Here is a 26,995-nt window from a genome sequence, read left to right on the forward strand (position 1 = left end):
TCCACCCTCCAGTCCAGGTCCTTCAGCTGGGGGAGGGAGACTACACACACACACACGTACACATACACACACACGCACGTGAGCGCACACACACACACAGACACACACACAGACACACACACACAGTTCAGACCCTAACACACACACAGGTGTAACAGAGATCTAACGGAGCTGGACTCACTCTGGTCACTGAGAGCTTCTGTTCTCCACGTCGACCTGAAAGAAACATCAGAGGGAGACGTGTGATGTCATTACAGCCGTCAGTGACATCACAATCAGTGTGTGTGTGTGTGTGTGTGTGTGTGTGACGCACGTGTTCTCCAGCAGGATCTTGGTGACCAGGTTCTTGAGGCTGGAGTGGAACGAGTCGGGGAACAGCTTCAGGATCTGCTCCGGAGAACCGAGGCCGTGGAACACGACGTGATGAGAGAGAAGGTGGAGAGAGCGGACGAGCTGCAGGGACACACACACACACACACACACACACACGTGCGTGTGACCCTGTGTGTGTGTGTGTGTGTGTGTGTGTTATATATATGTGTGCGTGTGTGTGTGTGTGTGTGTGTGTGTGTGTGTGCGTGTGTTATATATGTGTGTGTGTGTGTGATATATATATGTGTGTGCGTGTATGTGTGACCCTGTGTGTGCGTGTGTGTGTGTGTGTGTGTGATATATATGTGTGTGTGTGTGTGTGTGTGACCCTGTGTGTGTGTGTTACCTGAGCAGCCTGGGCTGCAGGGATGCTGAGTGCAGCTGCTGTGGTCTCTGTGAGGCGGCGACTCGGACCTTTGTGACTCTGCACACAAACGTCCCTCACTGCGTCTTTGGACGGAGCCTCAGGAGATAACAACAACAACAGCTCAGTGTCAACAACAACAACAACAGCTCAGAGTCAACAACAACAACAGCTCAGAGTCAACAACAACAGATCAGAGTCAACAACATCAACAACAGCTCAGTGTCAACAACAATGAGACAACAACAACAGCTCAGTCAACAACAGCTCAGTGTCAACAACAACCACAACAACAGCTCAGAGTCAACAACAACCACAACAACAACTCAGAGTCAACAACAACCACAACAACAGCTCAAAGTCAACACCAACAGCAACAGCTCAGAGTCAACAACAACAGCTCAGAGTCAACAACAACAGCTCAGTGTCAACAACAACAACAATAGCTCAGAGTCAACAACAGCTCAGTCAACAACAACAGCTCAGTCAACAACAACAGATCAGTGTCAACAACAACAACAGCTCAGTGTCAACAACAACAAGTCAGAGTCAACAGCTCAGTCAACAACAACAGCTCAGAGTCAACAACAACAGCTCAGAGTCAACAACAACAGCTCAGTGTCAACAACAACAACAGCTCAGTGTCAACAACAACAAGTCAGAGTCAACAGCTCAGTCAACAACAACAGCTCAGAGTCAACAACAACAGCTCAGAGTCAACAACAACAGCTCAGAGTCAACAACAACAGCTCAGTGTCAACAACAACAACAGCTCAGTGTCAACAACAACAAGTCAGAGTCAACAGCTCAGTCAACAACAACAGCTCAGAGTCAACAACAACAGCTCAGTGTCAACAACAACAACAGCTCAGAGTCAACAACAACAGCTCAGTGTCAACAACAACAACAACAGCTCAGAGTCAACAACAACAGCTCAGTGTCAACAACAACAACAACAGCTCAGAGTCAACAACAACAGCTCAGAGTCAACAACAACAGCTCAGTGTCAACAACAACAACAGCTCAGAGTCAACAACAACAACAACAACATGGGAGAGGCCCGAGAATGGAGCCTTGTGGATCTCCACAGATCGTCACTTTAACTTCAGACTAAAAGTCAAAGTATTAAACACATGATGATCTTTTAGAATAATATAATATAATATAATATAATAATATAATATAATATAATATATAATCATTATAAACTACACACTTTAACTTCAGTGAGGCTTTGAACGCAGCACTGTTGCTGCAGTGGAGTATTTAAAGTGTCTTTAACCCCAAAACAATAAAACAATGATCTCACAGCTGCATTATTTTAATATTCAGCATTTATGGGCAACAACGTCATCTTAAAATAATAACAAATAAACCGTTTGGTCGTTAAAAGTACAAATGAAGCGTCTTTGACTGAGTCCACAGACACACACTGGTGCTAACGGGCTCATTTAAACTTTATTAATATTAATAATTATTAATAAATATTCACCAAACAAACACAAAGTTCCAGTTTTAACGCTCAGAGTTCAGAAAGTGTCGCGTTTGAGGGAAAATACCTTCAGGAGAAGCTGAAGATGCTCGAAGTGTTCGCTGGGAACCGCGGCGGCCATCTTGGAATGTGACGGTCACGTGACGCACGCGCGACGCAAGTGCTCATGGGAAATGAAGTTCACTCAAGAAACAGCTACAAAGACCATTTAAAGTAAAAAATATACAATTTAATTTAATATTTACATTAAATCCAGAATATTAGAACATGTGAGGAAACAAAATAATATTATAAAAATACGAAATCAGTAAATATATAAATAAAAATAAGACAAATTGATGATTAAAGCAAATTAAAAAATGATAACTTTATATTAGAAATTGTTTTTGAAGGAACCACTGTCACATAAATAAATAAACAATAATAATAATAATAACAATAAACCCTTTCAAAATAAAGGATAATATGCTAATGATTTATATAAAAACCAACCAACTCAACTACAAATCCAAATAAATAAAATAAAAATAATAATAATAATGAACACTTTCATATTAAAGGCCAATGTGCTTATGATTAATATAAAAACAAATCCAACAATATATCTAAATAAATAACAATAAAACAGAATATTATAGTAGTTTTTATATAAATGTAATAAATCTGTATCAGTTAATTATCTGTTAATAAAAGTCAATATGTTTCATCTTATCATAGCTTATAAACTGACTTTAAAATTATAATAAATGAATAATAAAAACATGAGTACATAATAATAATAATAATAATAATAATCATAAATAAATAGTGAAAAACAGCCGGAGGGGCGGAGCGGCTCGCCGCGGTGAGTCTCTGCGGGGGAAGGAGCGTCTCAGACGGGCACGGGATGGAGGGTGTCCGCTGATCCCCGGCCGGTCCTCGGTGTTTGTGTCCGCTCCGCCGCAGGAGGATGTCGGTGTCCGGGATGAAGAAGCAGCTCCACAAAGCGAGCCAGGTAACCGGGACAGACCGGGCTACACCGGGCTACACCGGGCCGAGCCGGGCTAAACCGGGCCCGTGTTTACGGGAGAGGGGAGGAAAAGCCGGTGTGTTTTTACTGCGACACAGGGCCTGCTGCATATGATGATGATTATCATTATTATTATTATTATTATTATTATTATTATTATTATTATTATGATTATTATTATTATCATTATTATACTTATTATGATTACTATCCTCAGCTTCGTCACTTTAATGATAGATGACAATAAAACACATTTAACTCTTGTTCCCATCTGCAAACGTGAAGTTTACTATGAGAATATAATAAAGCCTGTAATATAATTAAGTATAATTCAAGTACAATCATAATATATAATATATAATAAAATATAAAATACCATGATATAATATAATGTAATAGAGTCTATAATATAATAATGACATAATATCATATAAAATGATGTAATCTAAAATATATATATATATATATATATATATATATATATATATATATAAAATAATATAAAATGATATAATATAATATAATATCTAAGCTACAGTTGTTCCGTTGCACCTTTACTGCTGCTGATGCATCAGGGGAGACCGGGGACTGTTGGTGCACTTTAGTGTCAGTGGTTTAATTAAAACACAATGACGATAAATAAATAACCGTAAAGTTCTTAGATCTTGAAAAAGTCTTTAAAGTAAATTTTCTCCTGTGAGTAAAACTGTGATTATAATACGATTATATTCAGATTTAATGCAAACATCTTTATTCGTGTGGAGAAATATAAAGTATAGTATTTATATATTTATATTTATATTTATATATATGTATATATGTTATAAAAGTCCTTATTTTCTTTGCATGGCTGCGATAATCTGGACTCTGCTGACGCGGCGTTTTCCTGCAGCTGCTGAACGAACGTCTGATGGGAGCCGAAGGAACAAAGATGGACGTCGACTTCCTGAAGATGGAGAAGGTGAGAAACTGACATCATCACTGTCGCCGTGTTTCCCTAAAGTTTAAAGGCCCGATTATTATTATTAATATTCAGGTCAATCACCATGGAAACAGCGTCCCCCGGTTAACAGACCCAGAGAACTCCTGCAGTTCCTGATTCTTCCTCATGGAAAACAGCGTTCTAAGGTTATTATCGGGTTTCTCGTCTGCGCGCGCTCCCCACTCCACTGCAGTGGCTTAATGCTGCGTTCCTGAGCACTGAGACACGGGACTGATCCTCCCTGGAGTTAAGAGCTCCGACATCAGAGCGTCCCAGACCATTTAAGTCGAAACGTTGTTCCCTGGACCGGGAGAAGAACGTTTTAGGGAACTGAAGGGAAACACTCTGTGATCAGGACTGACCCCTTCCTGTTTCTGTCTCTCTGTCAGAGCGTCGTGGTCCTGCACTCTCTGCTCGTGGAGCTTCTGTCCAGAACCACAGAGTTCCTCCAACCGAACCCAGGTAGAGAGCAGCTGACCCTGCAGACGTCCGCGGATGTTCTCAGGACGGTTGTGATGACGTGAATGTTTGTGTGTTCGCAGCGGACAGAGCCAAACTGAGCATGCTCAACACGGTGTCCAGGCTTCGAGGACAGGGGAGGTCGGTGGGTTACCCGCAGACAGAGGGCATGCTGGGAGACTGCATGACGCACTACGGCCAGGAGCTCGGAGCAGCCTCTGAATTTGGTAGGATTCTTTCCGCAGCAATGCTGTTTCCATGGCAACAACCAGAGGAAAATATGACTTAAGACATGACAAACAATAACACAACTTTTATTCATGAGGGAATCAGAGGATGAGAGGAGGATGAATTGCTCTTGTCCTCTGGTTGATCCTCTGGTTGATCCTCCTGTTGTTCCTCTGGTTGATCTTCTGGTTGATCTTCTGGTTGGTCCTCTGGTTGGTCCTCTGGTTGATCCTCTGGTTGATTCTCTGGTTCATCCTCTGATTTGTCCTCTGATTTGTCCTCTGGTTGGTCCTCTGGTTGGTCCTCTGGTTGGTCCTCTGGTTGGTCCTCTGGTTGATCCTCTGGTTGTTCCTCCTGTTGTTCCTCTGGTTGATCCTCTGGTTGATCCTCTGGTTGATCCTCTGGTTGATCCTCCTGTTGTTCCTCTGGTTGATCTTCTGGTTGATCTTCTGGTTGGTCCTCTGGTTGGTCCTCTGGTTGGTCCTCTGGTTGATTCTCTGGTTCATCCTCTGATTTGTCCTCTGATTTGTCCTCTGGTTGGTCCTCTGGTTGGTCCTCTGGTTGGTCCTCTGGTTGGTCCTCTGGTTGATCCTCTGGTCGGTCCTCTGGTTGGTCCTCTGGTTGGTCCTCTGGTTGATCCTCTGGTTGGCCCTCTGGTTGATCCTCTGGTTGGTCCTCTGGTTGGTCCTCTGGTTGTTCCTCTGGTTGGTCCTCTGGTTGATCATCTGGTTGGTCCTCTGGTTGGTCCTCTTGTTGATCCTCTGGTTGATCCCCTGGTTGGTCCTCTGGTTGATCCTCTGGTTGATCCTCTGGTTGGTCCTCTGGTTGTTCCTCTGGTTGATCCTCTGGTTGGTCCTCTGGTTGACCCTCTGGTTGATCCTCTGGTTGGTCCTCTGGTTCATCCTCTGATCCTCGTCCTGTGCAGGTGGTGCTCTGACTGGTGTGGGTGAAGCTCTGCAGCAGGTTGCTCAGGCCAGAGACGCTCTGGATGTTGACGTCAAACGCACCTTCATGGACCCTCTGCAGTCGCTCCACAGCTCGGAGCTGAAGGACATCAGGGTGAGAGGAGCCTCGCACCAACACACAAATACAAAACTGATGCTACTGTTCTCACCTGAGGTTCTGATTGGTTCCTCAGTACCAGCTGAAGAAGATGAACGGCCGTCGGCTGGACTTTGACTACAAGAGGAGACGGACGGGGAAAGTCCCCGCGGAGGAGATCCAACAGGCCTGGGACAAGTTCATCACATCCAGAGAGCTGGTGGAGAGGAGCATGTTCGTGCTGCTGCAGAGCGACGTGAGTCCGACCGTGATAAACGGTAACAAAGCGTTCACATCCTTCACTGTCGTGGCGTTTCTCCCTGCAGGTCGATCAGCTCGGTTGTCTGGCCGCTCTGGTCGCCGCTCTGCTGGACTTTCACCGCAACGCCCACTGCATCCTGCTGGGTCTCCATGGCAACCTGCAGGCCAGGTGAGCATGTGTTCAACACCTGTCACGTTTCTCCTAAGCCCCGCCCACAGTGACAGTGACGGCTTCCTGATTGGATCAACCAGGAAGCCTCAAAAACTGCAGTTCTCTGCGTGTCCACTAGGGGCACAAAGAACATTCTAGTCTGTATGTTGAGGTCATATCTCCACTGGGGGGGAGGGGTTTGAATCCAGGCTGCTCCAGTGTCTATGACACAGACACTAAATGCTAATGCTAATGTGGCGCAGCAGAGGGAATGGGGCGGTGAGGGTGGGTGTTTTTCAGTCCTCCCGCGTCTCTCCCCTCTAAAATAATCCTGTACCTGTTACAAAAAAATAAAAAAGACTCCAGGTTCTTTATGCGACTGAAGAAAAGTCACCAGGGTTGATTTATTCTTATTGACTCTGAGTCTTTTCTTTAATGTCGTCCATGTTGTAAACAGACTGACTGCTGCCAGTAACAGACCAGAGCGACGCTTCAGACCCAAAAGGATCCGAGTCCGGAGCGAACACAACGGCACCATCGGATTTCACCAGCAGCCGCGCGTCACCGCTGCACTTTCCTCAGGTCGCTCCTGCTCACAATGTTGTTTCACTTTCACATTTCTCTGCATTCAAGCGTCTGATACTGAAGGGTTTATTCATCTGTGGCAGGAGAGACGTCCGGACCCGGCAGCCCCGTCTCCTGCTACGGTAAGAAACTCCTGACGACCAGCAGCTCCCGGTGTTTACGGCGAGGAGATCGAGGCGTAGCACGCGGCTAATTCACTGCTGTTGGCGTCCTTTTGACGACTCTTAAAGTCAAAGATAAAGTTAAAACGATCTTCAGTCGGAAATATAAGAAGTTAGGGCGCCCTCCCACTGTGCCTCCGTCCCGTGCCCCGTGCTTTAGGGTCCTTGTCCCCCCCTCCAGGCCCGTTTGTACTCACACTACCTGGGCCTCGGAGAATGCTTCTTGCTGCCTATACGTCATCACGCCGTAACACGTCACACGCATTGATGACGTCATGGCGATGCGTGGCTTTGTTTCCAGATCTTTCCGTAGACCTCTGAGTTTTTGTGCGTCTTGTCGACTGTTTTTGAATCTTTTCATCGACCAAATCTGCAGTAAACACTCCACCTCCGCATCACACCAACGTGAACCTTTCACCGCCATTGTTTGAAATGTCCGCGCATGGTCCCTCCTTCTTTTTTCTACGTCCCAACAGACGCACAGGAAATGACCTCAGAACCGCCGTAGGCCTCGTGCTCGTACACGTGCGCATTCTCGTGCTCGTACACGTGCAAACGTGCTTTACTAAAGCCCACCTCTCCCAAACGGGCCGTGGACGGCAAGCGTGCCGCTCCTAGACGTGGTACGGTTGCACTCACACTGGTCAAAGGAACCAGACTTTAGCCGTCACACGTGATGGGGCACGGGACGGAGGCACAGTGGGAGGGTGCCCTGAGTGTAAGACTCTGGTGAAGTTTCCTGCAGACCAGGAGGAGGGCTGTGTTGCCTGGAGAGAGACTGAAATGTGTCTTTCTTTGTGTCTTTGTCTCTCTCTGTCTGTCTCTCTGTGTCTTTGTCTCTCTCCCAGCTGACAGTAAGCTGCTCCTGGATCAGCCGTGCTGCCGGGCGATCTACTCTTTCCACCCGAGCCACGACGGTGAGCTGAGGTTCAGCGTGGGCGACGTCATAATCCTCACAAGTCAGGTCGACGCCAACTGGTACGAGGGCGTGTTAGCCTCCAGCGGCCAATCGGGACTTTTCCCCGTTAGCTACGTGGAAGTGCTGGTGCCTCTGCCGTTACCATGACGACACGTCCAAAAACACAGGAATGAGATCGTACGCGTTGTGTGTGTTTATGCAACTTTACGGCTTCTTATTTGCACTTCTATTCAAGAGCAGACGGCGTGTTTGTGTCTCCGGGAAGGACGGCCATAGTTTCTACTGTAGCGCACTTTAGTTTCTGACCTCATGTTTCACGTAAACACAGAAGAAGAGCCAGGAAATCAAGACACTTTTAGATGAAAGTGTTTCCCTTTAAGACTTTTACTGCACAAACCTGCTGCTGCCTTCACTTTTCTGCACATCTCTGTCTTTCTGCTGCTCTGAAGTTAGCATCGCTCTGAAGTTAGCATCGCTCTGAAGTTAGCATCGCTCTGAAGTTAGCATCACCCTGAAGTTAGCATCCCTCTGAAGTTAGCATCACCCTGAAGTTAGCATCGCTCTGAAGTTAGCATCACCCTGAAGTTAGTATTGCTCTGAAGTTAGCATCGCCCTGAAGTTAGCATCGCCCTGAAGTTAGCATCACCCTGAAGTTAGCATCACCCTGAAGTTAGCATCGCCCTGAAGTTAGCATCACCCTGAAGTTAGCATCACCCTGAAGTAAGCATCACCCTAAACTTACCATCACCCTGAAGTTAGCATCGCTCTGAAGTTAGTATTGCTTTGAAGTTAGCATCACCCTGAAGTTAGTATTGCTCTGAAGTTAGCATCGCCCTGAAGTTAGCATCGCCCTGAAGATAGCATCACCCTGAAGTTAGCATCACCCTGAAGTTAGCATCACCCTGAAGTAAGCATTACCCTAAACTTAGCATCACCCTGAAGTTAGCATCGCTCTGAAGTTAGCATCGCTCTGAAGTTAGCATCAACCTGAAGTTAGAATCACCCTGAAGTTAGCATTGCTTTTAAGTAAGCATTACCCTGAAGTTAGCATCACCCTGAAGTTAGCCTCACCCTGAAGTTAGCATCGATAATGCAGAAAATCAAGTTTAGGATATATTTAATATTTAGTTTTGTTCTGTTTGAGTCGTTTTAGAGAAAAAGACTGTTTCATTAATGTGATTAAATCTGTTTATTCAGACACAGAATGATTTTAATGATGTTTTTTTTATCCTTTTCTCTGGTTAAAGTTGTTTCAGCATCGACCAAAATCCTCCAGAGGTTCGATTCCTGCGACATAATTAACTTTAAGGGAAAAGAAACCGTTTCTGAATGTGATGTTTGTTAAAGCTGCGAGAACACCGATGTTTGTTTTACACAGATCACAATCACGGAATGTATTTCTGCAATAAACCTCCATTTTAATGATTATTCAATTCTCTCTGGTCTGATTCTCTGACTCTAAATAAATATTTTGGTGTGGTGGTTAGCACTGTCGCCTCACAGCAAGAGGGTTCCTGGTTTGAATCCCGGCTGGGGCCCTTCTGTGTGGAGTGTGCATGTCCTCCCCGTGTGTGCGTGGGTTTTCTCCGGGTTCTCCGGTTTCCTCCCACAGTCCAAAGACGTGCAGGTGTTCGGTTCATTGATGACTCTAAATCACCCGTAGGTGTGAATGGTTGTCTGTCTCTGTTCGTCTCTATGTGTCCTGTGATAGACTGGCGTCCTGTCCAGGGTGGACCCCGCCTCACGCCCGATGTCAGCTGGGATCAGCTCCAGCCCCCGAGACCCCGACAGGGACAAGAGGCTGGAGATGAGTGAATGAATGAATGAATATAACACAGTTAATGTAACAGCCCTGACCACGGCCCTGAGCATGGTAACTCTGTGTGTGCTCTTGCACCACCTGAATCAATAGTTTTAATAAGTTGTTCATATCTCAATTTATTAATTTATCTCTATTTATTTATCTGTGTTTATTTATCTGTATTTAATAATGTATTTATTTATCTGTGTGTTTAGTTCTGTGCAGTTCCTCCTGCAGCCCTGTGCATCAGCGGCGCTTGTTGTTGTAGTTCCTCCCGCAGCCGCCCGGGGGCGCTGCCGCTGCTACACTTCCGGCTGCGACTTTAAACTTCCGCCGGAAGTGTGCTCGGCCTCTTCTACCAGGCCGATCCAACATGGTGGGTGAATTTATTCCTATGTGCCTCTCTAATCTGAACCAATCCTTCCGTTTTACCGGTTTATATCCCGTTATTTTCACACACACGAGCACCGGAGGGTTTAACGTCTCCGGTCACCGCGGTATTTACGTCAGATGACGCAGACGGAGCGCGATATTAACAGATTTGTAGCAGAGAAACCGGCGCTAGCTGAGGCGGCGCAGTGGAGCCGCGGTGGTGCTGAGATAACCGCGGTTATTATTCAGGTTTATCGGTTTAATTTAACGGGAGCAGCAGAATTATAACGTCGTCATGTTTGTCTAAATTTATGGTTTAATTAGTGGTTAAACTATAAATGAACATCGCTCTCCGGTAGTTAGCTTCCCATGCTAACCCTGGAGCTAGCTTCTCTGCCTGCAACGCTTCCCCCGGAGCTCTGAGCCAAAGAGCCCCGGGAAAAGTGCCGTTATTACGGTTATTCACCGGTGTGAACGGCGGTGTTTGCTCCGTGATGGTGTAACTGTGCAGGACATGCAGCTGAAGGGCTGTTTGTTAAATGGGCTTTGACTTAAAAACATTATTTATGGAGACCTGCAGTGAAGATCCAGCTCCTTCATCCAGGTGTGACTCAACATGTCATTAAATCAGACCTGCACCTGTCTGAAGAGAGTCACGCGATTAACCCCTAAAAGTGTTTTAATTTGACAGATTTAAAGATAAACCTGTGTTTTTTTACTAAGATTCAGTTGAATTATAATCACCTTTTCTCAAATTTAGTGTTAAAATCTTAAATTCACTCTGAAAACTGACATTTTATTAATAAATCTATGGGGTTTTGGTGCTGTTTGTGCATTTGAACGGCTTTAAAGTGCTGGAAAAGCTTTGAAATGCACCTGCAAGTTTTTGAATTTGACTTTGGAAAAGGTGCAGAAACAGAACGGATCGTTTCCTGAGGACGGAAACGACGTAAAGCGTTAAACTGCAGCACAAAGTGTGAAAATGATGCAGCTTTAAACTAAACTAAGCCGTGAAACGGGTCGTCAGTGTGTCTTAAATATGAAGTTTGTGTTTATATTCCCGGTTCATTCACACGTTTATATACTGTATGTTTCGTATCTGCTGACTCGTGCTGCTGACGGCGTCCTGTATCGAAAGTGTCCATGGCGTCCTCATCGCCAGGTCATTGATAGTACAGGAAGAGGAAGCTGCAAGCCTTTCCCGTGTCTGAAGGATCCTCGTTCCTCTCTGACCCTGGCGCTCGCAGACAGACTTTTAAGCGTGTGCGACACGAAGGTGAACGCCACGTCGTCGCAGTTTGAAACTAAATAACGTTTGTTGTTGGTGATCTGCTTCCAGGGACGAGTCAGGACCAAGACGGTGAAAAAGGCCGCCAGGGTCATCATCGAGAAATACTACACCCGGCTGGGCAGCGACTTCCACACCAACAAGAGGGTGTGCGAGGAGATCGCCATCATCCCCAGCAAGAAGCTCCGCAACAAGATCGCCGGGTGAGTTTGTTGAAGCCGGCGCTTCACGTCTGCGTCGCAACCCTGTATCGAAAGTGTCCATGGCGTCCTCATCGCCAGGTCATTGATAGTACAGGGAGAGGAAGCTGCGAGCCTTTCCCGTGTCTGAAGGATCCTCGTTCCTCTCTGACCCTGGCGCTCGCAGACACTGCTGCTCAAACCCCAATCTTCTTCTCTGTGTCTGTTCTGTCTTTAAACGCCGTCACATCAGGTTTGAAATGATCTGTTTGGTTCAGTCTGGTTCGTTATCGGAGCTTCAAAACAGGATCTTTAGAAACCGGGTCCCAGAGTGTGAAGATTGTAAACGCCCCCCATGGCGTTGTGGTCTGGAAGGTGAAAGCTCAGATGCGTCATGGCCCCACCTCTGACCTCTGACCCCTCTGCTTCACATAACAACAACAGTGCTGCTGCGTGAGAGGACAGAGACGGGCGCAGAGACTGTTTCCTGAACTGGACTCTGAGCCACATGCATGGGACTGAATGAGGCCCAGCACAGATTTCTCCCTTTTCCCTGATGCTCTGAATAAGGAGCTAAACTGCTCTAGGCTCTGTTTCTAAATCCAGTTCTAAGAAGCTGTGAAAAGTCTCTAAATGTAGTGAGAAAGTGGCGCCTGGGAGTGCTTTGGGACGCGGAAGGGGCTCCCAGCAGCCCCCTCTGCTCAGTGAGGACACTAACTGCAGAGTGATCGGTGCATCAGAGTCTCAGTATCTGTGACACCTGCAGCCTCTGTGATGAAGCAGAGCGGCGGCGTGTTCCAGTGACGTCCTGTTTGACTGACGTCCTGTTTGACTGACGTCCTGTTTGACTGACTTCCTGTCCATGTGACTTCCTGTTTGACTGACGTCCTGTTTGACTGACGTCCTGTTTGACTGACGTCCTGTTTGATTGACTTCCTGTTTGACCCACTTCCTGTGTGTGGCGTTGTCGCAGGTATGTGACACATCTGATGAAGAGGATCCAGAGGGGCCCCGTCAGAGGAATCTCCATCAAACTGCAGGAGGAGGAGAGGGAGAGGAGGGACAACTACGTGCCAGAGGTCAGTGAACGCACCACGGGGCAGAGAAGGTGGTTTCATGTTCAGACGAGTCTCAGAAACGTTAATAATAATAATATAACGGGCGGGAAACTGGAGGTTTTTATGAATGTGCGGCTGCTCCACCGACATTTCTCAGACGCAGAGTTTGAAAATAATCAAAAAATTACTAAAAACGTTGAAATTTGAAGTTGGAACAATCAACTAGGCTTTTTTGTAAAAACAATATCAGATTTCAAGATTTAAAGCTTTTAAAAACGCAGATTTGTTTGTCGACTTCGTGGCAGAACTCTCCGTGCACGAAGCAGAGATCAGAGGAGAAAATGAAGAGAACGGACGCGTCGTCGTGTAAATCTTTAGTTACAGAACTCTTCTACAGGAGAGGTTTCCTTTAATGACTCCTGCTGTGATCTGGACGCGCTCAGTGAGAGGGGACTGTGGCTCCTGCACGGCTCCAGTCAGGGGCCGTTAGTGTGTTTAAGTGTTTTACTCCCAGAGTGACAGGAAATACAACAATAACACAGGAAGCACTCGTCTGTGTCAAGTCGACACTTTCTGAAATAAAACACAAACAAATGCATGAATATATTTTAGTTACTTCTAATATCCAGAGTTATCTGAGCCGTTCAGGACTGTGACTTAAGTCTGCTTCAGTGTTTAACATCAAAGGTGATGAAGTGCTCCATGTTGCCTGTTTCCACGGCAGCGTCGTCGCCTGAAATTTCTTTTGTGTTTAACCCGACACTTTACTGGTCGGATCTTTAATTAGCATAACAGAGCTAACGCTAACACGGTGTGTTCCTAAACCATCTGTTACTATGGAAACACCACCACACAAACGACCTCAGTCCAGGTCCAGATGATGGCGTTAGCATGCTAATGTTAGCATGCTAATGATGCTAACCCTGACAGCTAGCCTCTGAGGAGAAGTGAGGGCCAGAGGCTAGCTGTCACTCAAGAGGTGCTTGAACGTGACTTGAGTTTATTTCAAACATAAAATATTGTCTTTGTGCAGAAACACAGCAGTTCTGACCTTTCTTTATTTTACACAGTTATACATGTTAATCAAACATTGATCCGTTACTGAACTGTATAAACTGTACGTATCGTATCTGCTGACTCGTGCTGCTGACTCGTGCTGCTGATGGCGTCCTGTATCGAAAGTGTCCATGGCGTCCTCATCGCCAGGTCATTGATAGTACAGGAAGAGGAAGCTGCGAGCCTTTCCCGTGTCTGAAGGATCCTCGTTCCTCTCTGACCCTGGCGCTCGCACACAGACGTTAAAATGTCACTGCAAATGTTTTTAACGTCCAATAAAAGTCGTTTAAATATGAATTCTTAAGGTCAAAGGTCGAGTTCCTGCGCAATCTTTGCAACATACAAAGATATAGACTTGATGTGATGCGTTCAGGGACACAGCAGAGTCGTTGTGATGAAATGATGCGTTCAGGGACTCAGCAGAGTCGTTGTGATGAAATGATGCGTTCAGGGACACAGCAGAGTCGTTGTGATGAAATGATGCGTTCAGGGACACAGCAGAGTCGTTGTGATGAAATGATGCGTTCAGGGACAAAGAGCAGAGTCGTTGTGATAAAATGATGCGTTCAGGGACACAGGGCAGAGTTGTTGTGATGGAATGATGCGTTCAGGGACACAGGGCAGAGTTGTTGTGATGGAATGATGCGTTCAGGGACCCGTCATTGATGTGTTCTGGTGTGTTTTGCAGGTTTCCGCTCTGGACCAGGAGCTCATTGAAGTCGACCCCGACACCAAGGAGATGCTGAAGCTGCTGGTGAGTTTTTAATAAACACAGTTTTATGTATAAACTCCACATGAAGCGTCCGTAAAAGAGAGCGCCGTCAGAACGTGCAGCTTTTAAATCTGTTTATGGACCTTTACCTTTAAAGCTTTGATCTGTTTTGAAGCCGAACGAGGATTAAAAACATCTTTAAAGGATGTTTTGTCTCCTGAGGACGTTTCTTTAACACGACGTTCACGAGGAAACGAGTCTAAAAATAACAACCTGTGTAAAGGTGTTTTTAATGAGAGATTTAAAGATGAACCTGTGTTTTTAATGAGGATTCAGATGATTTTTAATCACTTTTTGTCTCAAATTTAGTGTTAAAATCTTAAATTCACTCTGAAACCGACATTTTATTATTAAATCTGTGGGCTTTTTAGTGCTGAACTTGTATTTTAACGGTTTAAAAGTTCTGGAAAAGCTTAAAAATGCACTTTAAAAGGTGCAGAAACAGAACTGAGCGTTAAACTGCAGCACAAAGTGTGAAAATGATGCAGCTTTAAACAAAACTACGCCGTTTATCAGGTCGTCAGTGTGGGTTTTAAACTGTTTGTGTTTATATTCCTGGTTCATTCACACGTTTATAAACTTTACGTATCGTATCTGCTGACTCGTGCTGCTGACTCGTGCTGCTGACTCGTGCTGCTGACTCGTGCTGCTGACTCGTGCTGCTGATGGCGTCCTGTATCGAAAGTGTCCATGGCGTCCTCGTCGCCAGGTCATTGATAGTACAGGAAGAGGAAGCTGCGAGCCTTTCCCGTGTCTGAAGGATCCTCGTTCCTCTCTGACCCTGGCGCTCGCACACAGACGTTAGAACGTCCAGTAAAAGTTCATTTATATATGAATTCTTAAGGTTAAAGGTCGAGTTCTCGCACAATCTTTGCAACATAAATGAAAATATTCAGTTTCATCAGATTATTTTGTTTAAACGTCACAAAAACAGCAGGAAAATGTGTTTTTAACGACCAGGAGTCTAAAAAAACATCAGATTTAACGGAGTTTTTATGTCGTTTCACTGTAAATTTTCCCGTTGGAGCTTCTGGAAACATGAAATCTGACTTTTTATGATGTAATGAATAATTTAAAATGGCTGCAGGTGGAGTTTCAGAGACGGACGCTGGTTTAATGGTGTGTGTGTGTGTGTGTGTGTGTTTGTGTGTCTCTCTCTCTGTGTGTGTGTGTGTGTCGCAGGACTTCGGCGCTCTGTCCAACCTGCAGGTGACGCAGCCGACCGTGGGCATGAACTTCAAACAGCCCCGAGGAGTCTGACGCTGGAAAGTATCTGAATAAAATAAAACGCTTTTGGGACAAAAACTGTTCACGTCCTCATTTCCACGCTGGTGTTTCTGCCTCTGGGGGTTTTCACCGACGCGTCTGCAGCTGCAGGGGTTTAAAGATCAGGTTTCACCGTCTGCAGCTGCAGGGGTTTAAAGACCAGGTTTCTGCAGCTGCAGGGGTTTAAAGGTCAGGTTTCTGCAGCTGCAGGGGTTTAAAGACCAGGTTTCTGCAGCTGCAGGGGTTTAAAGACCAGGTTTCTGCAGCTGCAGGGGTTTAAAGATCAGGCTTAGGAGTGATTCTCTCTGAGCAGGAACGGACAGAAGCTCCTCTCTTAGTGAGGAGCTGCGGTCGACCCCGCTGCTGGGGATGAGTCATCACTTCAAAAGCTGTGATTGGTCGATCCTGAAAGCTAGAGAACAAATATACTTTTGGGGAGAACGGCCAAAGGAAGGTTGTGACGGTGCTGTCAGTGTTTGGTGATGACGCTGCTGATGGAGGGTCGGGACAGACCCGAGTCAGCACTGCTGCAGTGTTGGGATGACGTTCATTTAAGGTGGTGTTGCATTATTGTGGCGTTGGGTTGGAGAAGTGCGTCTCTAATGAGATCAACCGCAAACGTGATTCCTGCACGATCCACTCTGCAGCGTTTCATTAACACTGTGTTTGGAGAACGTCTCTCCGGCCTCTTCCGTCGGCCATTTTGTCCTCTGCTCAGGGAACTCCTTCAAAGTCTCGTCCCCGCTCTTCACAGATCTCACCTGAAGAGCTGAGACTCTTCTTTACTGGGATCTTCTCTTCACTTTTAGGGGAAACTCAGAAAACATCAGACTTTGGCCACGAGGAGAAACTCTGCACTGAGACTCTTCAGGAGCACGACCCCAGAGCGCATTTGCATTTATTTTGATCATCAAAGACAGAAAAACAGAGAAATAACAGATTAGTTTCATCGGTGAGTTTCCTTCATTTAAAGATAAAAATAAAAACTTTATGAAAGTAAAATATTTGAGTCCATTTATCAAAGTTTTAAAAATCTAGAAGAATGAAAAAGTTTAAAATATTAAAGTCGATGTAAAAAATGAATCTGACGTCATCAGAAAGACAAAACACCATTAATGCAACGACACGTTTATGACACTTTATTAATAATAAATAATAAATTTACAGGTTTAATAAACTGGTGACGTTTTGCTCAAAGGCACTTCAGCAGCAGGAAGTTGCACCCGGCTCCTCGAGGACAATCACACGTTCTCCCGATGCGAGAGCCTTTTCTGACGGCGCACAGCTCCCCGAGGTCACACTGAAGAATATAATATATATATATAAATATGATTTTATATAAAATAATCACAGCTCCCCGAGGTCACACTGAGGAATATAATAATAAATATATATAAATATGATTTTATATTAAATAATCACAGCTCCCTGAGGTCACACTGAGGAAATATGATAATAAATATATATAAATATATATAAATATGATTTTATATTAAATAATCACAGCTCCCCGAGGTCACACTGAGGAATATAATAAATATATATAAATATATGTTTTTATATTAAATAATCACAGCTCCCCGAGGTCACACTGGGAAATATGATATTAATATATAATAAATATGATTTTATATTAAATAATCACAGTTCCCCGAGGTCACACTGAGGAAATATGATATATATATATAAATATGATTTTATATAAAATAATCACAGCTCCCCGAGGTCACACTGAGGAAATATAATAAATAAATATAATAAAAACATGTTTTAACACATAAAATAATCACAGCTCCCCGAGGTCACACTGAAGATATGATTAAACATATATAAATATATAATAAAATATATAATAAATATATAAACACTTGCACTTAAATTATTTAAATTTCCTTTTTTGTGATCAAACTTAAAATAATTAAACTCATTAAAAGTTAAAATCTTGTTCATTTGTGATTTATGAATAAAAATCAAAAATTTATATTTGATGATTTTAAAACAGTTATTAATATTAATATGCATGCACCCAACCTTATCCCACAGATTAAAGGGAATAAATGTCATATTCTTATTAAATATGAATATGACATTTATAATAAATATATTAAATATTAAAGGTTATTAAATATATAAAATGCTCACAGAGGGAACCCGTCCCAGTTTCTTCTCCCACAGATTATTAAATATGAACATATTAAATATATAATAGATAATAAATGATAATATTAAATATGATTATATTAAATATTAAAGGTTATTAAATATGTTAAACGCTCACAGAGGGAACCCGTCCGTGTTTCTTCTCCCACAGATTAATAAATATGAACATATTAAATATATAATAGATAATAAATGTTATATAAATATTAAAGGTTATTAAATATGTATAACGCTCACAGAGGGAACCCGTCCGAGCTTCTTCTCCCACAGATTAATAAATATGAACATATTAAATATATAATAGATAATAAATGTTATATAAATATTAAAGGTTATTAAATATGTATAACGCTCACAGAGGGAACCCGTCCGTGTTTCTTCTCCCACAGATTAATTTTCTTCGTCTGAAGTTTTTCCAGAACTTCGTGAAGATCGACGAGCTGAAAAATCAGAAGATTAATAATTAATATAATTATATTTAATATATGTAAATATAGAAAAAGGTTCATTTTCATATTTATGGGAATTTTAATGCTGAGACATTTTTATACAAACGTAAACAAACACGAGAGTTTTTTTTGTTTCTGATTTCAAATAAAAATAATTTCATGTTTAAATATTAATATTTTATATTAAAACTGAGAAACAACAGACAAAAATATTAAATATATATAAATCATATATTTATAATATTTACAGAAATAAATGTTTAAATGTTTTGACGTGCAGAGAAAAAAACAGAAACCAGAAGAAGAAAATATGAATTATTGAAATAGTTTCAGACTCTTTTAAGTTTAACATTAAAACATTAAAATTATTATTATTTAACACAAATGTGATTAAATCTTCACAGATTTGATAATTATTTATTTATTATGTTTCAAAAAAGTAGAAACATGGTAAATTAATAAATAATAGATTAAAAAATGACAAAAATAAATAAACAGATGAAAAATAAATGAAAAGATACAATAAGAAAAGAATATAAATAAAAAATAAATAAATTGATTAAAAATAAATAAACAGATCGAAAATCACATGAAAGATTTTAATTATTTTTATGTCAAAGAAAAAGGTAAAAAAAATAAAAATAATAAAAGTATTAAACCTGATGAATAAATAAATGACAATAATAAAATAAAACATGCAAAATAGACTTTAAAATATTTTCATGTCAAAGAAAAAGGTAAAAACTAAATAAAAAGATTAATAAAAAACAAATGTATTGGAAATAAATAAAGTTTAAACATGTGAAATAAATAAAGTTTAAACATGTGAAATAAATAAAGTTTAAACATGTGAAATAAATAAAGTTTAAACATGTGAAATAAGTCCAGAGATAAAAAAGACAAATTAAAAATAACTAAAAAAAAACAAAAATAAAAAAATAAGAATTATGGGAAATAAATGAAGTGATTTTAAAGTTGCTGCAGATTTTAATTTAATTTAACAATATTAAATAATTTAATAACTAACCAGTGTGTTCTGATTTATATTTAATATTTAAAATAATAATAAATATGAATATTAAAGCGTCACCAGTCTGTTGGGCTGTGGTTCTGATTTATATTTAATATTTAAAATAATAATAAATATGAATATTAAAGCGTCACCAGTCTGTCGGGCTGTGGTTCTGATTTATATTTAATATTTTAAATAATAATAAATATGAATATTAAAGCGTCACCAGTCTGTTGGGCTGTGGTTCTGATTTATATTTAATATTTTAAATAATAATAAATATGAATATTAAAGCGTCACCGGTCTGTTGGGCTGTGGTTCTGATTTATATTTAATATTTAAATAATAATAAATATGAATATTAAAGCGTCACCGGTCTGTTGGAGTGGCGGGAATCCTGGACGTCCCTCTGGTCCCTCTCGGCTTCCGTCCGTCCCTCCGGGGAGAGCGCGCACAGCAGCGCCGCGCACAGCACAGCTCGCGCCCACATGTTGCCACAGAAACGGAGACAAAGTTCCGCGAGCTGCTGCTGCGAGTGTTTGTCACGCGCTGCTCCGCCGCGTGCGGGATGTTTAGGGGACCGGCCCCGCCCCCTCCGCGTCACGACGACGTCACGGGTGTGACGTAGCGGACTCATCAATAAAGACATTAAAAAAATAAGTTAATTAATTAATTAAGACTTAAGAATATAAAATAAGTACATGTGTATAATAAAGATAATTAAAAATTTTAATAAAAAACATAATAAAATATAATAATATAAAAATAAAATATATTAATGATAAAACATAAAATAATGAAATAGATAATAATATAATATCATTATCATCTTGTAGTTTTTTTCTGTCTCTTTGTAGTTGTTTTGTGTCTCTTTGTAGTTGTTTCGTGTCTCTTTGTGGTTGTTTTGTGTCTCTTTGTAGTTGTTTTGTGTCTCTTTGTGGTTGTTTTGTGTCTCTTTGTAGTTGTTTTGTGTCTCTTTGTGGTTGTTTTGTGTCTCTTTGTAGTTGTTTTGTGTCTCTTTGTGGTTGTTTTGTGTCTTTGTAGTTGTTTTGTGTCTCTTTGTGGTTGTTTTGTGTCTCTTTGTAATTGTTTTGTGTCTCTTTGTAGTTGTTTGTGTCTCTTTGTAGTTGTTTTGTGTCTCTTTGTGGTTGTTTTGTGTCTCTTTGTGGTTGTTTTGTGTCTCTTTGTAGTTGTTTTGTGTCTCTTTGTGGTTGTTTTGTGTCTTTGTAGTTGTTTTGTGTCTCTTTGTGGTTGTTTTGTGTCTCTTTGTAATTGTTTTGTGTCTCTTTGTAGTTGTTTGTGTCTCTTTGTAGTTGTTTTGTGTCTCTTTGTGGTTGTTTTGTGTCTCTTTGTGGTTGTTTTGTGTCTCTTTGTGGTTGTTTTGTGTCTCTTTGTAGTTGTTTTGTGTCTCTTTGTGGTTGTTTTGTGTCTCTTTGTAGTTGTTTTGTGTCTCTTTGTGGTTGTTTTGTGTCTTTGTAGTTGTTTTGTGTCTCTTTGTGGTTGTTTTGTGTCTCTTTGTAGTTGTTTCGTGTCTCTTTGTGGTTGTTTTGTGTCTCTTTGTAGTTGTTTTGTGTCTCTTTGTGGTTGTTTTGTGTCTTTGTAGTTGTTTTGTGTCTCTTTGTGGTTGTTTTGTGTCTCTTTGTAATTGTTTTGTGTCTCTTTGTAGTTGTTTGTGTCTCTTTGTAGTTGTTTTGTGTCTCTTTGTGGTTGTTTTGTGTCTCTTTGTGGTTGTTTTGTGTCTCTTTGTGGTTGTTTTGTGTCTCTTTGTAGTTGTTTTGTGTCTCTATGTAGTTGTTTTGTGTCTCTTTGTGGTTGTTTTGTGTCTCTTTGTAGTTGTTTTGTGTCTCTTTGTTGTTGTTTTGTGTCTCTATGTGGTTTTTTTGTGTCTCTTTGCGGTTGTTTTGTGTCTCTTTGCAGTTGTTTTGTGTCTCTTTGTGGTTGTTTTGTGTCTCTTTGTAGATGTTTTGTGTTTCTTTGTAGTTGTTTTGTGTCTCTTTGTAGTTGTTTTGTGTCTTTGTAGTTGTTTTGTGTCTCTTTGTAGTTGTTTTGTGTCTCTTTGTGGTTGTTTTGTGTCTCTTTGTAGTTGTTTTGTGTCTCTTTGTAGTTGTTTTGTGTCTCTTTGTGGTTGTTTTGTGTCTCTTTGTAGTTGTTTTGTGTCTTTGTAGTTGTTTTGTGTCTCTTTGTAGTTGTTTTGTGTGTCTTTGTAGTTGTTTTGTGTCTCTTTGTAGTTGTTTTGTGTCTCTTTGTGGTTGTTTTGTGTCTCTTTGTAGTTGTTTTGTGTCTCTTTGTAGTTGTTTTGTGTCTCTTTGTAGTTGTTTTGTGTCTCTTTGTGGTTGTTTTGAGTCTCTTTGTGGTTGTTTTGTGTCTCTTTGTTGTTGTTTTGTGTCTCTTTGTAGTTGTTTTGTGTCTCTTTGTAGTTGTTTTGTGTCTCTTTGTAGTTGTTTTGTGTCTCTTTGTGGTTGTTTTGTGTCTCTTTGTAGTTGTTTTGTGTCTCTTTGAGGTTGTTTTGTGTCTCTTTGTGGTTGTTTTATGTCTCTTTGTAGCTGTTTTGTGTCTCTTTGTGGTTGTTTTATGTCTCTTTGTAGTTGTTTTGTGTTTCTTTGTGGTTGTTTTGTGTCTCTTTGTGGTTGTTTTGAGTCTCTTTGTGGTTGTTTTGTGTCTCTTTGTAGTTGTTTTTTGTCTCTTTGTGGTTGTTTTGTGTCTCTTTGTGGTTGTTATGTGTCTCTTTGCAGTTGTACGTGTATTTGCAGACTCAAAACAACAACAAAGCAGTTGTGTTGTTGTTGTGTTGTGTGTGTCTCTTGTTGTTGTGTTGCGTTGTTGTTGTGTTGTGTGTGTCTCTTGTGTTGGAGCACCAGTTGTCTCATGTGTTCATACAAACAGGACTTTGTGCGTCGGTCGTTTGCTGATTTGAATCCCTTCAGTGTCAGTGTTTTATTTCAGCAGCTGCAGATTCAGAACTCACAGGAAAGAGGATTTCTGTCCCAAAGTGTCGGCAGCAGCTTTAGTGTCGTGTGACGGGCTCAGCTCTGTCGTGTGACGGGCTCAGCTCTGTCGTCTGACGGGCTCATCTGCAGACGTGGAGCCTCTGATCCGGCTCCGGCGCTGCAGGTTCCTCTTACGTAAGACTCTCAGTGACAGAACCGTCTCACAGCGGCGTCTCACAGCAGCAGCGTCTGACAGGAAGTCCTTATCCGTGCAGACTTTGATCCACTGCAGCTTCTTAAACCCCAACAAAGCTCCTCATCATCATCCAGTGGTGATGGGAATCCTGTGGTTCTGCTGAAGACCGAAGACAACCAGACGCTTCCGTCCGTCAGCTTAGAATAAAGAAGAAACTCTCTTTTAACTTTAACACACGTTTATGCTCCTAGAGGACACTTTAGCACACGTTTATGCTCCTAGAGGACACTTTAGCACACGTTTATGCTCCTAGAGGACACTTTAACACACGTTTATGCTCCTAGAGGACACTTTAGCACACATTTATGCTCCTAGAGGACACTTTAACACACGTTTATGCTCCTAGAGGACACTTTAGCACACGTTTATGCTCCTAGAGGACACTTTAACACTGGTTTATGCTCCTAGAGGACACTTTAACACACGTTTATGCTCCTAGAGGACACTTTAACACACGTTTATGCTCCTAGAGGACACTTTAACACACGTTTATGCTCCTAGAGGACACTTTAGCACACGTTTATGCTCCTAGAGGACACTTTAGCACACGTTTATGCTCCTAGAGGACACTTTAACACACGTTTATGCTCCTAGAGGACACTTTAGCACACGTTTATGATCCTAGAGGACACTTTAACACACGTTTATGCTCCTAGAGGACACTTTAGCACACGTTTATGCTCCTAGAGGACACTTTAGCACACGTTTATGATCCTAGAGGACACTTTAACACACGTTTATGCTCCTAGAGGACACTTTAACACACGTTTATGCTCCTAGAGGACACTTTAACACACGTTTATGCTCCTAGAGGACACTTTAGCACACGTTTATGCTCCTAGAGGACACTTTAACACACGTTTATGCTCCTAGAGGACACTTTAGCACACATTTATGCTCCTAGAGGACACTTTAACACACGTTTATGCTCCTAGAGGACACTTTAGCACACGTTTATGCTCCTAGAGGACACTTTAACACTGGTTTATGCTCCTAGAGGACACTTTAACACACGTTTATGCTCCTAGAGGACACTTTAACACACGTTTATGCTCCTAGAGGACACTTTAACACACGTTTATGCTCCTAGAGGACACTTTAGCACACGTTTATGCTCCTAGAGGACACTTTAGCACACGTTTATGCTCCTAGAGGACACTTTAACACACGTTTATGCTCCTAGAGGACACTTTAGCACACGTTTATGATCCTAGAGGACACTTTAACACACGTTTATGCTCCTAGAGGACACTTTAGCACACGTTTATGCTCCTAGAGGACACTTTAGCACACGTTTATGATCCTAGAGGACACTTTAACACACGTTTATGCTCCTAGAGGACACTTTAACACACGTTTATGCTCCTAGAGGACACTTTAACACACGTTTATGCTCCTAGAGGACACTTTAGCACACGTTTATGCTCCTAGAGGACACTTTAACACACGTTTATGCTCCTAGAGGACACTTTAACACACGTTTATGCTCCTAGAGGACACTTTAACACACGTTTATGCTCCTAGAGGACACTTTAGCACACGTTTATGCTCCTAGAGGACACTTTAACACACGTTTATGCTCCTAGAGGACACTTTAACACACGTTTATGCTCCTAGAGGACACTTTAACACACGTTTATGCTCCTAGAGGACACTTTAACACAGGTTCATGCTCCTAGAGGACACTTTAACACACGTTTATGCTCCTAGAGGACACTTTAACACACGTTTATGCTCCTAGAGGACACTTTAACACACGTTTATGCTCCTAGAGGACACTTTAGCACATGTTTATGCTCCTAGAGGACACTTTAACACACGTTTATGCTCCTAGAGGACACTTTAACACACGTTTATGCTCCTAGAGGACACTTTAGCACACGTTTATGCTCCTAGAGGACACTTTAACACACGTTTATGCTCCTAGAGGACACTTTAACACACGTTTATGCTCCTAGAGGACAGTTTAGCACACGTTTATGCTCCTAGAGGACACTTTAACACACGTTTATGCTCCTAGAGGACACTTTAACACAGGTTCATGCTCCTAGAGGACACTTTAACACACGTTTATGCTCCTAGAGGACACTTTAACACACGTTTATGGTCCTAGAGGACACTTTAACACACGTTTATGCTCCTAGAGGACACTTTAACACACGTTTATGCTCCTAGAGGACACTTTAGCACATGTTTATGCTCCTAGAGGACACTTTAACACACGTTTATGCTCCTAGAGGACACTTTAGCACACACACACACACACAGTTCTTTCCTTTCTGCCTCCTGAAGAACTTTGATATTTAATAAAGTGTTTATGTACAGATTACATTTTTTTTATTAAACAAAAAAATTGCAGCAGGTCTCCTCCTCCTGCTGCTGCTCCGTCAGTCAGCAGCAGGTCTCCTCCTCCTCCTCCTGCTCCGTCAGTCAGCAGCAGGTCTCCTCCTGCTGCTCCGTCAGTCTGCGGCCTGTCGGAGCCTCCTCAGCACCTCCTCTGGGCCCAGAGAGGAGTCCAGTGTGATGAGTTTGTCTCTGGACCTGGCGCCCTGCAGGAGGAGAGAACATGTGACGCCCGTTTCCACCTGAGACCAGGACGCGTGTCACTGAGTGTGAGCCAACCTTGTCCAGGGACACGTGACTCTTCTTCAGCTCCAGGACCTGAGCCAGGAAGCGGACCAGCTCGGCGTTGGCCTCTCCGTCAGCCGGCGGTGCCGCGATGGCCACTCCCACCGCCTCTGCAGAAACGTCTGCAAGAGAAGAAGAAGAGACGTCGTGTGTCAGGCGACCTGTGATGACATCACTCATCATCACATGCAGAGTGAGGGCGACCTGTGATGACATCACTCATCATCACACGCAGAGCGACCTGTGATGACATCACACTCAGAGTGCAGGTGACCTGTGATGACATCACACACAGGGTGCAGGTGACCTGTGATGACGTCACTCAGGGTGCAGGTGACCTGTGATGACATCACTCATCATCACGCGCAGAGCGACCTGTGATGACATCACTCATCATCACGCGCAGAGTGAGGGCGACCTGTGATGACATCACTCATCATCACCCGCAGAGCGACCTGTGATGACATCACACTCAGAGTGCAGGTGACCTGTGATGACATCACACACAGGGTGCAGGTGACCTGTGATGACGTCACTCAGGGTGCAGGTGACCTGTGATGACATCACACTCAGAGTGCAGGTGACCTGTGATGACGTCACTCAGAGTGCAGGTGACCTGTGATGACGTCACTCAGAGTGCAGGTGACCTGTGATGACGTCACTCAGAGTGCAGGTGACCTGTGATGGCGCTGAGTCTCGCGCCGGGCTTGGCGTGCACCGTTATGGTCACGGATCCGCTTTTGTCCCGAACCACCGGAGAAGACGCTTCTGTCTCCGCTGCTGCGGCGGCGGCAGACGGACGTCCCTTCACCTGTGTCACGGTAACGACACTTTATTATTATTATTATAATTAATATAATATTATTATTGTTGTTGTTGTTGTTGTATGATACTTTCCAGGTGAACAACAGTGTAACATTAATCTTTAATAACTCACCGCTTTCTCTTTTTTCGGCATCTGTCTGTTTGTGGAGCCGCTTATGAGCCGCTGAGCAGCGGGCAGAGGAGGCGCTCCGCCCCGGGAGAGGACGCTTACCACCGGGCGGCTGAGCACCGGGAGAGGAGGCGCTCTGGCCCGGGAGAGGACGGTGACCACCGGGCAGAAGAGCACCGAGAGAGGAGGCGCTCTGCCCCGGGAGAGGACGCTTACCGGGCGGCGGAGCACCGGGAGAGGAGGCGGTCTGCCCCGGGAGAGGACGGTGACCGGGCGGCTGAGCACCGAGAGAGGAGGCGCTCTGCCCCGGGAGAGGACGCTTACCGGGCGGCGGAGCACCGGGGTGACGTCCGGTAAACGGTTCACCGTTAGCGGAGCAGCTCTGAATGAATGAACATATTTAGGTAAAGTCATAAAACTACAAGTTAACGTTAAATTTGAGCGGGAAAACATCAACCTGCCTGTTAGCTGGTTAGCTTGTTAGCTGTTAGCAATGCTAAAATGTAAACATCCGGTCCACTTCCGGTATTTCCGGTCTAAAAGCCTAAATAAAAATATCGTTTTTAAAAAATATTAATTCTCAGTTAAAACATAAAATTATATTTACATAGAAATCACTGCGACATCTGGATTATTTAGATTTATTTCGTTTATATTTCTTTGTTTTAAAAAATTTAAAACAAAGAAATAGTTCAGTCCAAAGCAGCTGGACCTGGTTCTTTGTCAGGAAGACGTTTCACCTCTGATCCAAGAGGCTTCATCAGTTCATGTACGCATCTGACCAGGACCAGGACCAGGACCAGGACCAGGCTG

General features: G+C 42.8%; 5 protein-coding genes across 5 annotated transcripts in view; 2 read left to right on the forward strand and 3 right to left on the reverse strand.

Annotated features, from left to right (window-relative positions):
• Positions 1-2,352, reverse strand: part of commd9 (COMM domain containing 9) — a 3,187-nt gene extending 835 nt beyond the window's left edge. The window contains exons 1-5 of the mRNA XM_083916162.1: positions 2,296-2,352; positions 719-835; positions 314-453; positions 182-216; positions 1-40 (exon numbers count right to left, since the gene is read on the reverse strand). The exon at positions 1-40 is cut by the window's left edge and continues 64 nt beyond it. Coding sequence (XP_083772288.1) covers positions 1-40; positions 182-216; positions 314-453; positions 719-835; positions 2,296-2,349 — 386 coding nt within the window. The 5' untranslated portion in view covers positions 2,350-2,352. The remainder of the gene's footprint in view (positions 41-181; positions 217-313; positions 454-718; positions 836-2,295) is intronic.
• A 730-nt stretch (positions 2,353-3,082) lies between these two features.
• sh3gl3b (SH3-domain GRB2-like 3b) lies at positions 3,083-9,062 on the forward strand. Its single transcript, XM_083917394.1, has 10 exons — positions 3,083-3,222; positions 4,130-4,198; positions 4,609-4,681; positions 4,762-4,905; positions 5,832-5,965; positions 6,045-6,203; positions 6,274-6,377; positions 6,817-6,941; positions 7,028-7,066; positions 7,954-9,062. Exons 1-10 carry the CDS (start codon positions 3,178-3,180, stop codon positions 8,169-8,171), a joined length of 1,110 nt encoding a protein of 369 aa, XP_083773520.1. The 5' UTR covers positions 3,083-3,177; the 3' UTR covers positions 8,172-9,062.
• A 1,089-nt stretch (positions 9,063-10,151) lies between these two features.
• Positions 10,152-15,855, forward strand: LOC310949596 (small ribosomal subunit protein eS17). The gene is made up of 5 exons (XM_083917088.1): positions 10,152-10,201; positions 11,537-11,688; positions 12,638-12,743; positions 14,467-14,532; positions 15,733-15,855. Exons 1-5 carry the CDS (start codon positions 10,199-10,201, stop codon positions 15,808-15,810), a joined length of 405 nt encoding a protein of 134 aa, XP_083773214.1. The 5' UTR covers positions 10,152-10,198; the 3' UTR covers positions 15,811-15,855.
• Positions 15,856-17,008: 1,153 nt separating this feature from the next.
• cart2 (cocaine- and amphetamine-regulated transcript 2) lies at positions 17,009-19,927 on the reverse strand (the record flags this gene model as incomplete). Its single annotated transcript, XM_083916840.1, has 3 exons — positions 17,009-17,116; positions 18,333-18,416; positions 19,811-19,927. The coding sequence occupies 3 exons, from the start codon at positions 19,925-19,927 to the stop codon at positions 17,009-17,011; spliced, it is 309 nt and encodes a 102-aa protein (XP_083772966.1).
• A 5,022-nt stretch (positions 19,928-24,949) lies between these two features.
• Positions 24,950-26,630, reverse strand: cUnh15orf40 (chromosome Un C15orf40 homolog). The gene is made up of 4 exons (XM_083917218.1): positions 26,186-26,630; positions 25,927-26,059; positions 25,243-25,370; positions 24,950-25,169 (listed from the first exon to the last, which is right to left on the reverse strand). The coding sequence occupies exons 1-4, from the start codon at positions 26,594-26,596 to the stop codon at positions 25,080-25,082; spliced, it is 762 nt and encodes a 253-aa protein (XP_083773344.1). The 5' UTR covers positions 26,597-26,630; the 3' UTR covers positions 24,950-25,079.
• Positions 26,631-26,995: the final 365 nt, after the last annotated feature.

This window comes from Echiichthys vipera (assembly GCF_963691815.1).
Source record: "Echiichthys vipera genome assembly, chromosome: 7".
Classification (NCBI taxonomy): Eukaryota; Metazoa; Chordata; class Actinopteri; order Perciformes; family Trachinidae; genus Echiichthys; species Echiichthys vipera.